General features: G+C 41.4%; 1 protein-coding gene across 6 annotated transcripts in view; it reads right to left on the bottom strand.

Moving 5' to 3' along the window:
- Positions 1-1,267: 1,267 nt before the first annotated feature.
- Positions 1,268-13,221, bottom strand: part of SIAH1 (siah E3 ubiquitin protein ligase 1) — a 65,633-nt gene continuing 53,679 nt past the window's right edge. For 5 of the 6 annotated variants that reach the window (XM_024208099.2, XM_024208097.2, XM_024208101.2 and 2 more), the window contains one exon: positions 1,268-3,159. In XM_024208099.2, coding sequence (XP_024063867.1) covers positions 2,309-3,157 — 849 coding nt within the window. In that variant the 5' untranslated portion in view covers positions 3,158-3,159 and the 3' untranslated portion in view covers positions 1,268-2,308. Of the gene's footprint in view, positions 3,160-8,229; positions 10,563-13,221 lie in introns of those variants that run through there. The other variant, XM_024208098.2, reaches the window with a different exon arrangement.

Genomic DNA, 13,221 nt, shown 5'->3' with positions numbered 1-13,221 from the left:
ATATTTAAAAATCATAGTTCTGACTCACCAAGTAAAGAGACTTCCACTAAATTTAAACAACAAAAGCTTTTATAGATTGTTACAAGATCTGAGAAGGTATTAGAATCAACCAAACATACAACGATCATCTCCTCAGTTCCAGCCATATCATCACATAGAACGTTTAATATCTAAGGAAGCGACCATCTCTTAAAACACAGAAAATAAAAACATCCTACTAATTCATTTTAGGCAAGCCTCAAATCTGTGTATTTTAATAGCAGTTAATCTACTACTCAAACCAAAGTCTGGATGTAAAAGTAGTCCACACTATTTATCAACAGCCTCTGAAAGAATTAGAATTGAAATGTAAGTTTCAATAATGAGAAACAAATTTAAATAAAAAAAGTCTTAATTTCAAACCTACCAGCCACTAGGTTGTAACTGCTGTAGCCAAACACCTCATGGTATAGCAAAAATAAAATCAGGGTAAATGTAGGTAAGATTAAATAGGCTGCATTTAGAAAATTGACACAACACGTATTCAACTAGAGATCAAAGTGTAACAGTAAATTAAGAAATATACTGGCATTTCTTTAAGTTTTTATCCTCTTGAACAGTGCAACATCACAATTTTTAAAAAAAGTTTCTGAAGTTTACTTCTGTAACTATATAAAATGAACTATTTCTGCACTGGCCTGTCTATAAAAGTCTATACTGGTTCACATTCCTTACCTGTATGACTACTTACCCCATCAAGCTAAAATGTGTAATCACTGCACCAAAAATAATTCAATGAGTTGTCTTAACATAGATCAGTTTCTGACAAGAAAGTTAGACAATATATAGTAAATAAATTATATTTTAATGTTATACAAAAAGTAGCTAATATTCATCCTACTTCTCCCAACAGCAAGTTTTGTAAAGAGATACTTTTAAAGTAGTTTGAAATTTAATAGTTCTCTTTTACATTATTTCTTTTTTACATTAACCATCTCAGTGCTGTATATGGACATACATTCAAGGTGAATTTCTCAAACTTGCAAGCAACCTGCAAAAGACCCCAATATACCACTTATGCCTTTAAATGCAAGAGAATTGCATGGACCTTTAGATGTATATTGTTCATCGTATCGCTAACATGGTAGGATGACATACAAGATTAGTATGACTAAGGAAAATAAAGTTGGTTCTCTCTAGTAACAATCAGACAAAGGATACCAGAACAAGCAAAGTTGAGTTAAAATATTAAATTAGTCAAATATTGTGCTAAAGCAAAAAACAAGAGTTTTTCGTTTGCCAGGTATTCTTTTAATGACAAAATTATAAAAGACCAAAAACATTGTTTTCTGAGACTGCCTTTTTTTTAAATGGTCTGTTTTTATAGTTACAAATACTGCATAAGACAATGCCTTCTTGTACTGCAAAACCAAAATACAAGCATGAGTTTGTGGCTGAAGTTTCTAAATTTTTAAAGTGTGCCTGCATTTTCAGTTTTTTTAATTAGGATGTTACCCAATAACTCCTCACTTCTGTTTGAAGGTATAACAAAGTACATCATCATCTAGGTCTGTTTTTAAAGGAGCCGTTTTTCTGATAATTCTTCCAATGTAATTGCTTCTTTAGAGTTGAATACATTCACAAAATAGCTGAATTAAGAACAGTATCACCAATGAATGGACTACTGGGAAAAGACTAATTTACCAAATGTACAGAAGTATAAGTTTTACCATAAGCAATTATGCATATCAAAAGATGACACCTGCAATTAATTTTTAAAAGGTACAAAAAGGAGGAAAACCTGAATTACAGAAAAGAAAGTCATTTATTTAATGAAAAACTAGAAGTTAATAAAAATTAGCAAATACACAAAAAATATACACAAAACAGCAGCAATACTATGTAGTGACTTAAGGGGAAAAAGCAGCGGCAAGAGACCAGACTGCTCAACATGGCTTGTCAGTCAAAGGAAAAAAAAAAACAAAACACACAACAGTATCCTTTTCAACAGTACAATCAATCTACAAACAAGTTTTTAGAACTATTTTACAACATTTCCTGTAGAATCAATTCTTAATACAAAAGATGCCCATTTTGGGTGTATATATATTTTCAGTGGTTTACTGTTGACTTATTTTAAATATATTAGTGTTACTACATGCAACTGCTTCCTGCAATTTAACAGCCTTTCCTTTTATTTACCTTCATATACGTCTAGCCTCCCTCTACCAAATAGTTTGTGTCTGGCAGTCAAAGATGGTTACCCTAGTTTCTGCGAAATTAAATGCAACTGTTTTAAACACTGGCCTGAAAATGTTTGCTTGCCATTTCAACACATTGAAATAGTTACATTGATGCCTAAATTGCCATTTTCTGCAAAGAGCTGTGCAATGCTGGTGTCAAAGACTAGACAGTCACTATTCATAATGGCTGTTGCAATTCCCTCATGAATAGATCGAGGAGTTGCTTCCCAAGTCAATCGCCGCCTATGACCATTAAGCTCAAGTCGATAAGCAAAATTTTCTGCTTGCTTGCGTGTTCCTATCAGTTGTACAATAGCAAAGAACTGCTGGTGACCATCATATTTTTCCTGTTTCTCCAAGACTAACATGAAATGAAAGCCAAAACAAGATTGCATCATAACCCAGTCAACAGCACCAGGAAGATTAATGTCTGTAGCAAGGAAAACTATATCTTCTCCCTGTAGTGTTGTTATTGACTTATGCTGATGCATCAAATGTGGCATTACAGCATCCAGCGAACCTTGCCATTTACATGAAGCACCAGGACATGGACATGAATAAGGCCTAAACTCACACAGCTCTTCATGGTCTGCTTTTTCTGTGTGTGGCAAAGTTATCTCACATCCAGAAGAGGCGTATTTACATGGGAACAGTACAGAATTGGCAACTTTTTCCATAGCCAAGTTACGAATGGAACCCAGTGGGCCTCGGCAAGTTGGACAGCATGTAAGCTTGGGACGACAGTTGCTACAAACAAGATGGCCACTCTGACACTGAAGAATAGGTGGCAGCACATAGTCAAAACACACAGGACACTCAAAAAGACTTGCCAAGTCATTGTTGGAAGCTGTAGTGCCAGTCAGAGCAGGCACCCTCTGTGATGGTGTACACTTTGAAGTACCTGTAGGTAGTGCTGTAGCAGTCTGACGGCTCATTTCTGTAATGAAGGAAAATCAGAGTTAGTATACAAGAGAATGTGTCAGTACACCCGTATCTCCAGAACTATGAGTCTTCCATGTAATTGTTGATTTAACAATTTTTTATTTGAGAAAAAAAAAAATCAGACAGCATTTAATACATTGTATATTTCACAAACAAACATGATACTCATTAAATGTGAAGAGTGTGGCTATAGTGCATGTGAGTGAAGCTGGAAAGGATGTAAAATACTTGCATGCTGGCCAATTTTACAAAGTTGAGATCAAGGAACAGAAATTCTGTTAAATTTTCTAATTTAAGATTGAGAGTAGATGTCTGTCTGCTTGGAGGGAGAGAGAGAGAAAGTAATGGCACTCCTGAAGAATAGGTGTTTGGTGTGTATATTGGATATATAGAACAAGTGACTATATCACACCCAAGATGACAAGAAAATAAAGGGTTCTAACCATAAGCATGCTTCTATAAGAACCATCCTACTAATGACAGTAAGGCTATATTTTCAAAGTCCTCAGATTTAGCAAACATGAAACTAGCCATTTGCTGTGAAAAGCAAAGTCTCAAAAAAAAAAAACCTTGCTATTCAAACTTTCTGCCATTTACTCTGCTTACTGGACATGTGTAGAAAAATCCTGATGTTGAGATATGAGTATGTAGGTGGGAGTGAGGCATTGGCTGGAAAATGAGCTAAAGGCCAGACCATTTAGCTCTTTAGATTTTCTTTTTTCCTCCTCTCCTTGATGCTAAGGTGAAAGGAGACTCTATTTTCTCAAAGAAAACAATACTCTTTTCTCAAAAGAGGGTCTTAGCCCTATCTTTTTTTCCCCTCTCCCCCTCCCTTTCCCTGCTGTTTAGAATGTTCTGGTCTTTAGGGCAGGTTGTTTCTGAATGACTTTCCACCTCAGCCTACTGAAAGTGAAGAGGTTCTTTTGCTGTATTTGCCAAACTATTATTAGTAAGAAAAAATATCCAACAAACTGAAGTCTGAGTGGAAGTTTGTTTCTTGAGGTATACACTGAAACACTTGTGGCAACTTAAAAGAATTGTATATTAAATGTCACGTTCAGGGAAAGTTGCCATTTTGCTACACTTTTTCAGTTCAGAAAATATAACCCTAGTGGATAGGTATTTGGGAAGAAACTATAGTTTTTTCCCCCCCAAGAAAAACTAAAATATTCAGCAGGATGTGTCAGTAAAAGATACGCTTCCCTACATATTCAGAAGAGATCGTTTAGCCAGGAAAGCAAGAACGCCTTTAATCTGTGAGACAGTTTCAATATTTTGTTTACCAAACCAGAAAAAGAAAATATTTTAATTAATTTGACTTTTAAATTTTTTCTTCGGGGTTATCACACACATTTTAGTTGCACGTTTTTCTTTTTTTTAAGCTATTCAGTTATGAAGGTGTTTCAGGTCTCTGAAGATAGCTACTAGAAACATGAGGACGACAAAACAACGCATATCAAAGAGTCGACAGATTGCAACTCTAAATTATAAGACACATGCATACATATGGAAGTAGCCAATAGTGTTTGTGAAAAAACTAGCCTTGCCTAGTCTCCTGTGCCTCCAGAAGGGAAGGGGAAAAGAATACGAGAATCGCCATCTAACCACTGGGCCCCACTCCACCATAAACTGTCAACTACTTGAGGTGCCTCCCCTTCCAGGGTCAGTTCTCCCTGCCTCTCCCAACCCTGCCCAAGAGCCTAGAGACAGACCTTATCCCCTTTCCCACTTTTACTTTTAGAAAGGGATACCTACAATAAAAAGCAGTGAGCACCTAATTTATCACCATACCCACCCACAACTGTGGAATTGCTCCCACCTGGGACCAGAGATCCAGATTGATCATATAGGCACCTATTTTTTCTAGATGCACACCATCAGTACAGAACAGGGAATCAGGTGATTCCTATGGGTGTGCATCTCAGGACTAGTTCATTTCAAAGTAATCATTTATTTATGGGTCATTTCCACTGTGACAGGACATTCCAATTCCCTCCTAAAAAGCATCTCTGCCCAAGCCAGAGCTTGGAACATTTTTTCATCTGAGACCAGTCCTTTGTTCCTCATTTATTTTACGAGGTTCACATGAAACTTGCAGTGATGCATTGTATCAGCCTAGAACACAGCATTCAAAACCCTTGTGCTGTTTGAGTCCCATAAGCACAGACCTGACCATGTACCTATTTAGAGCCCAAAGACTTTAGTATGCCAGATTATGCTGCTAGTGTGTTGAGGTATAGGACTGTCTGCAATCCATGATTGGTTCCCCAGTTACAGAAGATAGATTGAGCCAAACTAGATTCTACCATTATAGTCCTCCAGGTTTTTATCAGGGGCCACTAAGGCCCTAAATTGATTCCTGTGGCTACCTGACAGCAATACTTGCATAACTGGACTGCTGCTTTCCTATTATGAGGCACTCCTGTTTGAAGCAGGGGTGACGGGAGGCCACAGAGAGAGAGAGAGATCTCTGTCACAATCCAGTCTAGTCCTGCAAGACCTCCTCTCTCTCTCTCTCTCTAAACGGACACTAGTCTGTTGTAAGGGAGCCAACTGCCAAATCCTATGGGATGCTAAACTCCAAGGGTTTGGGTAATGCCTAATCACTACTCCTAGCTCTGGGACACCCAAGAGCACTCCTCAGATGCAGACCCCATGTCTGACACTCTTGGCTGTAGAGACCCCAAAATGCAGCCACCCAGACACTGAAACCGCAGCCCTGGCCCTCCTGATCTCCATCTCCCTTCCCAGTTGCTTAGATCCATTCCGTCCAGAGTCCATCAGGCTGGGTGCACTCTGGTTACTCTAGTTATGCCCTACATGCAATGTTTGGAAAGGAACTTCTTAATACACACATTAACTCAGGGTCAGCAGCCTTTCAGAAGTGGTGTGCCGAGTCTTCATTTATTCACTCTAATTTAAGGTTTCACGTGCCAGTAATACATTTTAACGTTTTTAGAAGGTCTCCTTCTGTAAGTCTATAATATATAACTAAACTATTGTTGTATGTAAAGTAAATAAGGTTTTTAAAATGTTTAAGAAGCTTCATTTAAAATTAAATTAAAATGCAGAGCCCCCTGGACCGGTGGCCAGAACGCGGGCAGTGTGAGTGCCACTGAAAATCAGCTCACGTGCACGCATGCCATAGGTTGCTTACCCCTACATTAACTCTTCTGCTTTTAAAAAAGTGAGTGTTAGATCTGTAGAAAAAACAACAAAGGTCTGTCCTCTCTCAGTTTCCTCACCAGTCCTAGGAATCTTTTGGGTCATGGTCTGTCCAAGTTCAGGCTAGGTGGAGATTTCCTTGTCTTCCTACAGCAAGAGCCTCTTGCTGCTCCTGTTGGTTTGTCCCCACGCACACACAACCCCTTCTCATAAACCCAGTCTTGGTCATGAGCCCCAGTGTAGGGCCCCATGCTGAGTTCATGTGCAGAACACCATTGTTTCTTAGGGGTGAGCAGTGGATAAAAGTCATTAGCAAGTCCATAAATCATTAGGAGCAGTCTAGATTATGCTTCCTTTATTAGACCTGCAAAAAGTGTGAAAACACCTCCAAACAGGTCAGCACAGTGGTTCACAAACTTTTGTAATGGTGACCCCTTTTACACAGCCAGCCTCTGAGTGCGACCCCCCCCCCATGAATTAAAAACCACTTTTTTATATACACCTCTACCCAGATATAATGCAACCAGATATAACACGAATTCGGATATAACACAGTAAAGCAGTGCTCCGGGGGGGCAGGGCTGTGCACTCTGGTGGATCAAAGCAAGTTCGATATAATGCGGTTACACCTATAACACAGTAAGATTTTTTGACTCCCGAGGACAGCGTTATATCGAGGTAGAGGTGTATTTAGCACCATTATAAATGCTGACGGCAATGTGGGGTTTGGGGTGGAGGCTGACAGCTCTCGACCCCCCATGTAATAACCTCGTGACCCCGACCCCCAGTTTGAGGACCCCTGGGCTAGCATATATCAGTTCAAACTGGTTCTCAGCACAGGACACAAAGTTCTGATACATAATGGGGGCTCCATCCCACCCTTCAAGTTACAATTAGAGTTCATCAAATCAAATGGAATTGGTACGTTTTAACAGGCAGATTCCCCATCACACACTCTCCACCCATGGTTTTAATCACCATCTCAGAACAAGATGACATCCATCAGAATACGGCCTTTCAAACAGCCAACTGCCCTTCATAGAGCCAGCTAGAGTAACAGGCTGATTAAGGATTTGGCCCGTGCATGCAGACTACTGCCCCATGTCCCAGCTGTCGAAGCCAAAAGCTGTCCAAAGCCCCTTCTTTTCTCCACCCTCATCACCATGGAAAAAGCAGAAAACAGTAGTAATACAAAATAATGGAGAAACAAGAAAAGTTCATTTTCATAAGCTTACTCTTTAAAGCCTACATTTTTGGTCATACCTACATTTTATGCTAATCTGATACATTTTTTCCACCAAAAGCAAGGAAGCAAGCAAACAGATAACTGGAAACCAGTCAAAGTTATGTACAAAAAATTGTTTAAAGCTTCTTTTGCAGTTACAGAAACCTTCATACAACTGTCAGAATAGCAAACTGGTGTCAGGTGAAAATATATGCAACACTTGCTATTTCGGGTGCTATCCCATACATAAGATCCCACACCAGTCCTTTCTCACTGTGGGGGTCAGGAGCTGGTCTCTAAGCAACACTGAGAAACTAAGGTACTCAGTGAGTCACCAAAAATATTATTGCATATGGTTTAACATAAAAATGTATCTTAAAACATTTTACAAGGTTTAAATAATAGCAGAAAGAAACTGAAGTACAGAAAAGGGGGAAAATATACTTTTAAAATTTTTAAATTCTGCATCAAGAAAAAATGTTTCATGATTGAACCAAAACCTGAACCAGTGTATCAACCTGTTGGAAAAACAAACCTAAAGTTATTCCCAAAACTGCAGAGCAGGAAAACTATTTTTTTGCAATGCCTGAACCTACTGGAGACTCTCAAATCCCAGATGGCAGCCTTAACATGGTGCACCTAATAAGTTTGTAGTACAGAAGGTTTAAAAAATACCTTTTCTCTTGCTGGTTTTACTTCCTGGCAAACATGATGTAAACAGGACTCCCCCCTTCCACGAATACAGAAAGCTCAAGGCAGATTTCCCCGTCATGAGGAGTGGAACAGCTCATTACGTTTCCCCATAGAAACAAAAACAACTCATAACAGAGGCCCCTCCTGGTAACATGAGGCTTGAGGACAGAGACCTGGAACGATACCAGAGAGGCGCTACTTTCATGCGAGGGAATCACTCAAACGGGGCACTAAAACCTCTAGCGCCGTAGGCAGAAACCTAGCCAAACTCCCCCACAAGTGAAGTTTCTTCAATAATCCACAGCGGGATATGAGGGAGAAGGAAACAGCTTTGTCCGATCTGTTCCAGTTTAGGACCTGTCACACACACAAGAATCTTCAGAAAGTCTCCCTAAAATGGTTTCCCAAACTCTTCCGGCTGCTGCCCAGCAAAGGAAGCTCTGCTGGTGCTGCTGCAGACGCCTTTCCTTCCCTCGACTGCTGAGCTACGGAGCGCCCATGAGAAGGATCTGGCTACGGACACGCTGCCACCAGCTCTGCGCAGCTCCAGCCGGGCCGAAGAGAGGGGGCTGCAAAGCCCGAGTAACAGGCAGAGAGGAGAACTCCTGAGTTCCCTGCGTTGTCTCCTGTGGAAAAGCCATTTGCTGCCAAAAGGTCAGTTGTCTCCCTGCTCTGGTCGAGCTCCTCCTAGCACCAGCCTGGGCGCACTGAAAAAGGAGGCGGCGGAGAAAGCAGCCGGCAGCTCCTGCGTGCTGCCTTCCCTCCCCCCGGCCCAGGGAGCCACCCAGGCACATTAACCTCGTGATCAACCGAACTCGCTGTGCAGTCAGCAAAACACAAACATTCAGAAACGCCGGGAAAGAGTAGGTGGGGCCCCTACGTACAATGCGCTGGAAACCCCGGTCACAGCTAGTTTTAGAAGCTACTTCAACTGCCCAATATAAAATAAATTTCTGAATTTTAAGCGATTAAGCTGTTTCCAACAGCTGACAACTTAGTTTTTTTGTTTTTCCTGTATGTGAATATTACTATTGAATAGCTAACAAGCTTATACAGCACTACAGTCTCAACTTTGTATGCCTACGTGTAACAATTACATTCAATCTAATCTTTTAAAAATTGACTACAAAGTTAAAGCATGTAAAACAAGACACCAGTGAGACATGCAAGTAAATCTTGTGCCACACAAGCCAGTAAACACATTCGTTTTACTGTTTTCTTCTGACACTTAGGTGGTAACGATTTGTAAACCTGTTAAAACTTCCTACATAAAAGCTGTTCCAAAGGGCAGATGAGCACAAGCAAGAGTACAGAAACAGGTCTGAGGTAAGATGGGAAGACTCCATGGGAGTTGTTGAGAACTAGAGGAGTTTTTAAGCTTGATCTTGATACAAGTGGAAAAATCAAGTTGATGTAGTTGAATATTGCACATACTGGACTCTGGAAAGCTGGGACTGGGGGTTACAGGAAAAGGAAGTGAAATAGCAGTGGTGAGTGCATAAAGACACATTTTAACACATACACATGGATTAGAAGATGAACACAGTAATAGTCGGTAAACCTAAGACTGCCAGGAGGAAATAGAGGTTGCCTGCAAAAGGAAAAATATATTGAATATGAGCTTCTATAATGTATAAAGGTGTTCAGGAAAGTTTTTTCTTAAAAAGTGTTTTCCCACTACATTAAAAATTCAGAGCTTGTCCACCCTGTTTTTTTCCTGGAAGACTATGGACAACCGTATGAGCATTTTAACACTACAGCAACTATCACAGTTCAGGACAACTGTACCTGTATTTCCTCTAAGTGATCTAAAAAGGGCACCCAATCTCAGGCTTCCAGCTCTTCCCTCTTTCTGATAGAGACCTATAATGGGTCTCACTCCCTTCTGACCAAGGTATGTCCAGGCTGAACAGTTCCCTTCCTTCACTGTGTATTTTCCAGTAAAGACAGTCTCCTAAACAGGTGTGCTTACTGTCTCTTCAGATACGGATAAAAGTGACTGTCAACAGTTACAAGTTACCACACAGCACTTCCTATGCAAACCTACCTTGTTTTTAAGGTAAAAAGCATTGCAGAGGGGGGGAAAAAATAAAAAGAATCTACATGCATGCTCATAAAGCTTACTAGGACTAACCCTGACATGGATTCTGGCAGGCCGAGTCCTTAACCCTACCCCAAGGATTGGGACCTTCCAGGGACCGGGGTCCTTCCATTTGCTGGATTAGGAAGAAAGCACTGAGCTAGTATTAAAACCAAGCTACTTATCCAAAAACCCTTTCTTTGTTTGTTGGATCCTAGAGAATCCAGTCTGAACTAGTATATTACTCCTAAGGGAATCTTGCACCATTGCGCAAATGCAGAACTCGTGCCCAAAAGATTTTCTTCTCTCCAGAATATAGATTCTGCAGGAGAGGTGGTGCAGTTACACCTTTCGCCCACCAGGGGCTGCTGTGGCACCAGAAGAGAGGGCAACCAGCCAGTGGAGAGGGAGGGGGAAGAAGCTGCGTTCCTCACAGGTGAGGAGGCATGGGATGGACAGAGCAGGCGCATGAGGCTGCTGGGGGCTGTCACAGGCTGGGGTTCAGAAGGGCTAGTGGCAGGGCAAACAGGGGTGCAGGCTCATGAGCTAGTGGGGTGACAGCATTGAGCCAGGGGCTGCATAGGAGGAGGGCTGCAGGGACACATGGGGACAAGGTGCAGATGTGCCTGACTGAATGTGAAAGGCTAAGAGTCAGCTAGGATCTGCATGGAGGAGGCTCCCCAACTCCCTAACAATCCCCCTCCCCAAAACCCTGTTCCATACTTCTCCCACCCACACCCAACAGCCCTCCAGGTTCACTCTCTGGCACCTTCCCTCTCTCTCCCTATTACTCCTGACTCCTCTATGCCTTTGCACAGCTTATGAAGGGTGCGGGAAATAAGTTTCTGTATTGCAGTTTAAATTAATTACTCAAAGTTCTGTATTAATATGCCTAATAAGGAATCTATTTGTAAAAAAAAAATTCCTGAATTTTTTTTTGTGTATTGTTACAGACATACTTGCTGATAAGTATTTTGAAATAAATTACCAAAATAATTGAAACTGGCATGCTTATATTGTGTTATTTTGACAAATAAAATGCAGAATTTTAAAATATTGTGCACAGAATTTTTAATTTTTTGGCACAGAATTCCCCCAGTAGTAGTATATGTATACAGCAGGAGTGAATTTGCCCAATCATCCACCACTGTTCTCATATTTACCCATCCCAAGGAAATACATACAACTCCACAACACATACACAACTTAATTCAATCAAGTTCATTCAGGATATTGCAGGAAATTGCCAGTCCATCATAGCAACCAAGCAAGTGAAGCCTGATTAAGAGAGGAAATTACTTTTATTCAACCAGGTATTAACAAAAACTATTAAACTCAACCAACAAGACAGCTGGAAAAAAGACAAAAGGTACAAGACCCTCTGCCCATTACACATACACACTCTTTAAATTAAGGGCTAAGGAAGTTCCCAATCTACCACCATGTTCTCCAAGGAGACTGCCAGCAGATGAGAAGGGCCTATACACGACATTAAAAAAAAATACAGGATAAAATGCTTCCTTGGGGGCCCTCCCTCAGACATCATAAAGTAGCACCCCCACAAATGGGTACACAAAACCATAATTTTCCTTTTACCAGGTCAACTTTGTTTTTGTTTGTTTTTTGCTGTTACATCATGTATACAATAGACTGAAGAGATGTTTTTAATCTCTCCTCCCCCCCCCCCCCCCCCCCCCTCTTCCAAAAAAGTTTTTATTTTGAGAATATCAGCTCTGGTCGTGGTGGTGTACTTTTGTGTGTGGTCTGGAGGCCTAGGCTTTAAACTTGACCAGTTTAACACATCGGAAAGATACTGTGCCTTGACTGGACTTCTCAAATGCATTTGCTAACAAGAGTTGGCATTATATCTTAAATCCTAGTCTATATAAGGCCTTAAACAAACTTTCCAATTTTGTTAAAATAAATGGCTCAAGCTAACGTGATTGAAAGTATATACTTTGCCTGCTAAGACAGGGTCTAATACCTTAGCTCAGGGGTCAGCAAGAGGTGTTCTCCCATTGGCAGAGATAATCCGCAGTCTACATGAGGTTGGGTGTTAGATCTGTATAGCTACATATCTCAGGGGTTTAGATCAATGAGCAGAAAAGTTGTATCTTAAGTCATCAATATTTCTTCAGTGGTAGGAAGAAAATTAAGGTGACTATAAAGCAATGTGGTGGGATTGCAATAAAATTGATAAAAGGCAAATACATTGGACAAAATAGTCTCAAGTTTCATGGGTTTGGTTTGGTTTTTTAAATGACTGCACACAAACTGCTTAACACCACACTTTTATATTGCGTTTTATGCAGCCCAGAATTTTATTTCATGGTGATATTAAGTTGTGTAAAAGACGTCACACAGGAAAGACATGAAGTGGAGAAGAAACACACTGCATTTCAGGGTTATGTTTTGGAGTTACTTTTAACAACTTGCCCTTATTTCTGTCTTAATTGCAGAGGTCTCCAAACTGTGGGGCACACCATCCTAGGGGGGCATGGCAGAATGTCAGGGGATGGGGGCATGGCCATGGAGGGAGCTCCACCCAGCCCCTCCCCGCCCCCAGCTCTGCTTCGGTCCCACCCCCAACCACATCCCCAGCTTGGTGCAGCTGCACTTATGGCCCCGCATCAGCCCCCAGCCTCATCCGCTGGCCGCGGCTCCATTCCCAGCCCAAGGCAGAGGCTGGTGGTGAGGCCGGGGGCAGAGCCGCGCCTGGTTGCAGGCCCCCCACCACAGCCCAGCTGTGGCCCCGCTCCTGGCTGCGGCCCCGCTCCCTGCCCCGGCCCCAGCTCCCTTTCCTCTGTCTGTGCCACCGCCCCAGAGCCACAGCCCCACTCCCATACAGACAGGGTCGGGGGAGTGGTGTGTGTGCGCGACCCTCAAAAGTTTGG

This window comes from Terrapene carolina, unplaced genomic scaffold, assembly GCF_002925995.2.
Source record: "Terrapene carolina triunguis isolate 2854851 unplaced genomic scaffold, T_m_triunguis-2.0 Scaffold130, whole genome shotgun sequence".
NCBI classification, from domain to species: domain Eukaryota; kingdom Metazoa; phylum Chordata; order Testudines; family Emydidae; genus Terrapene; species Terrapene triunguis.
The sequence above is the reverse complement of the archived record's forward strand: the minus strand, read 5'-3'. Positions and strand labels throughout refer to the sequence as shown.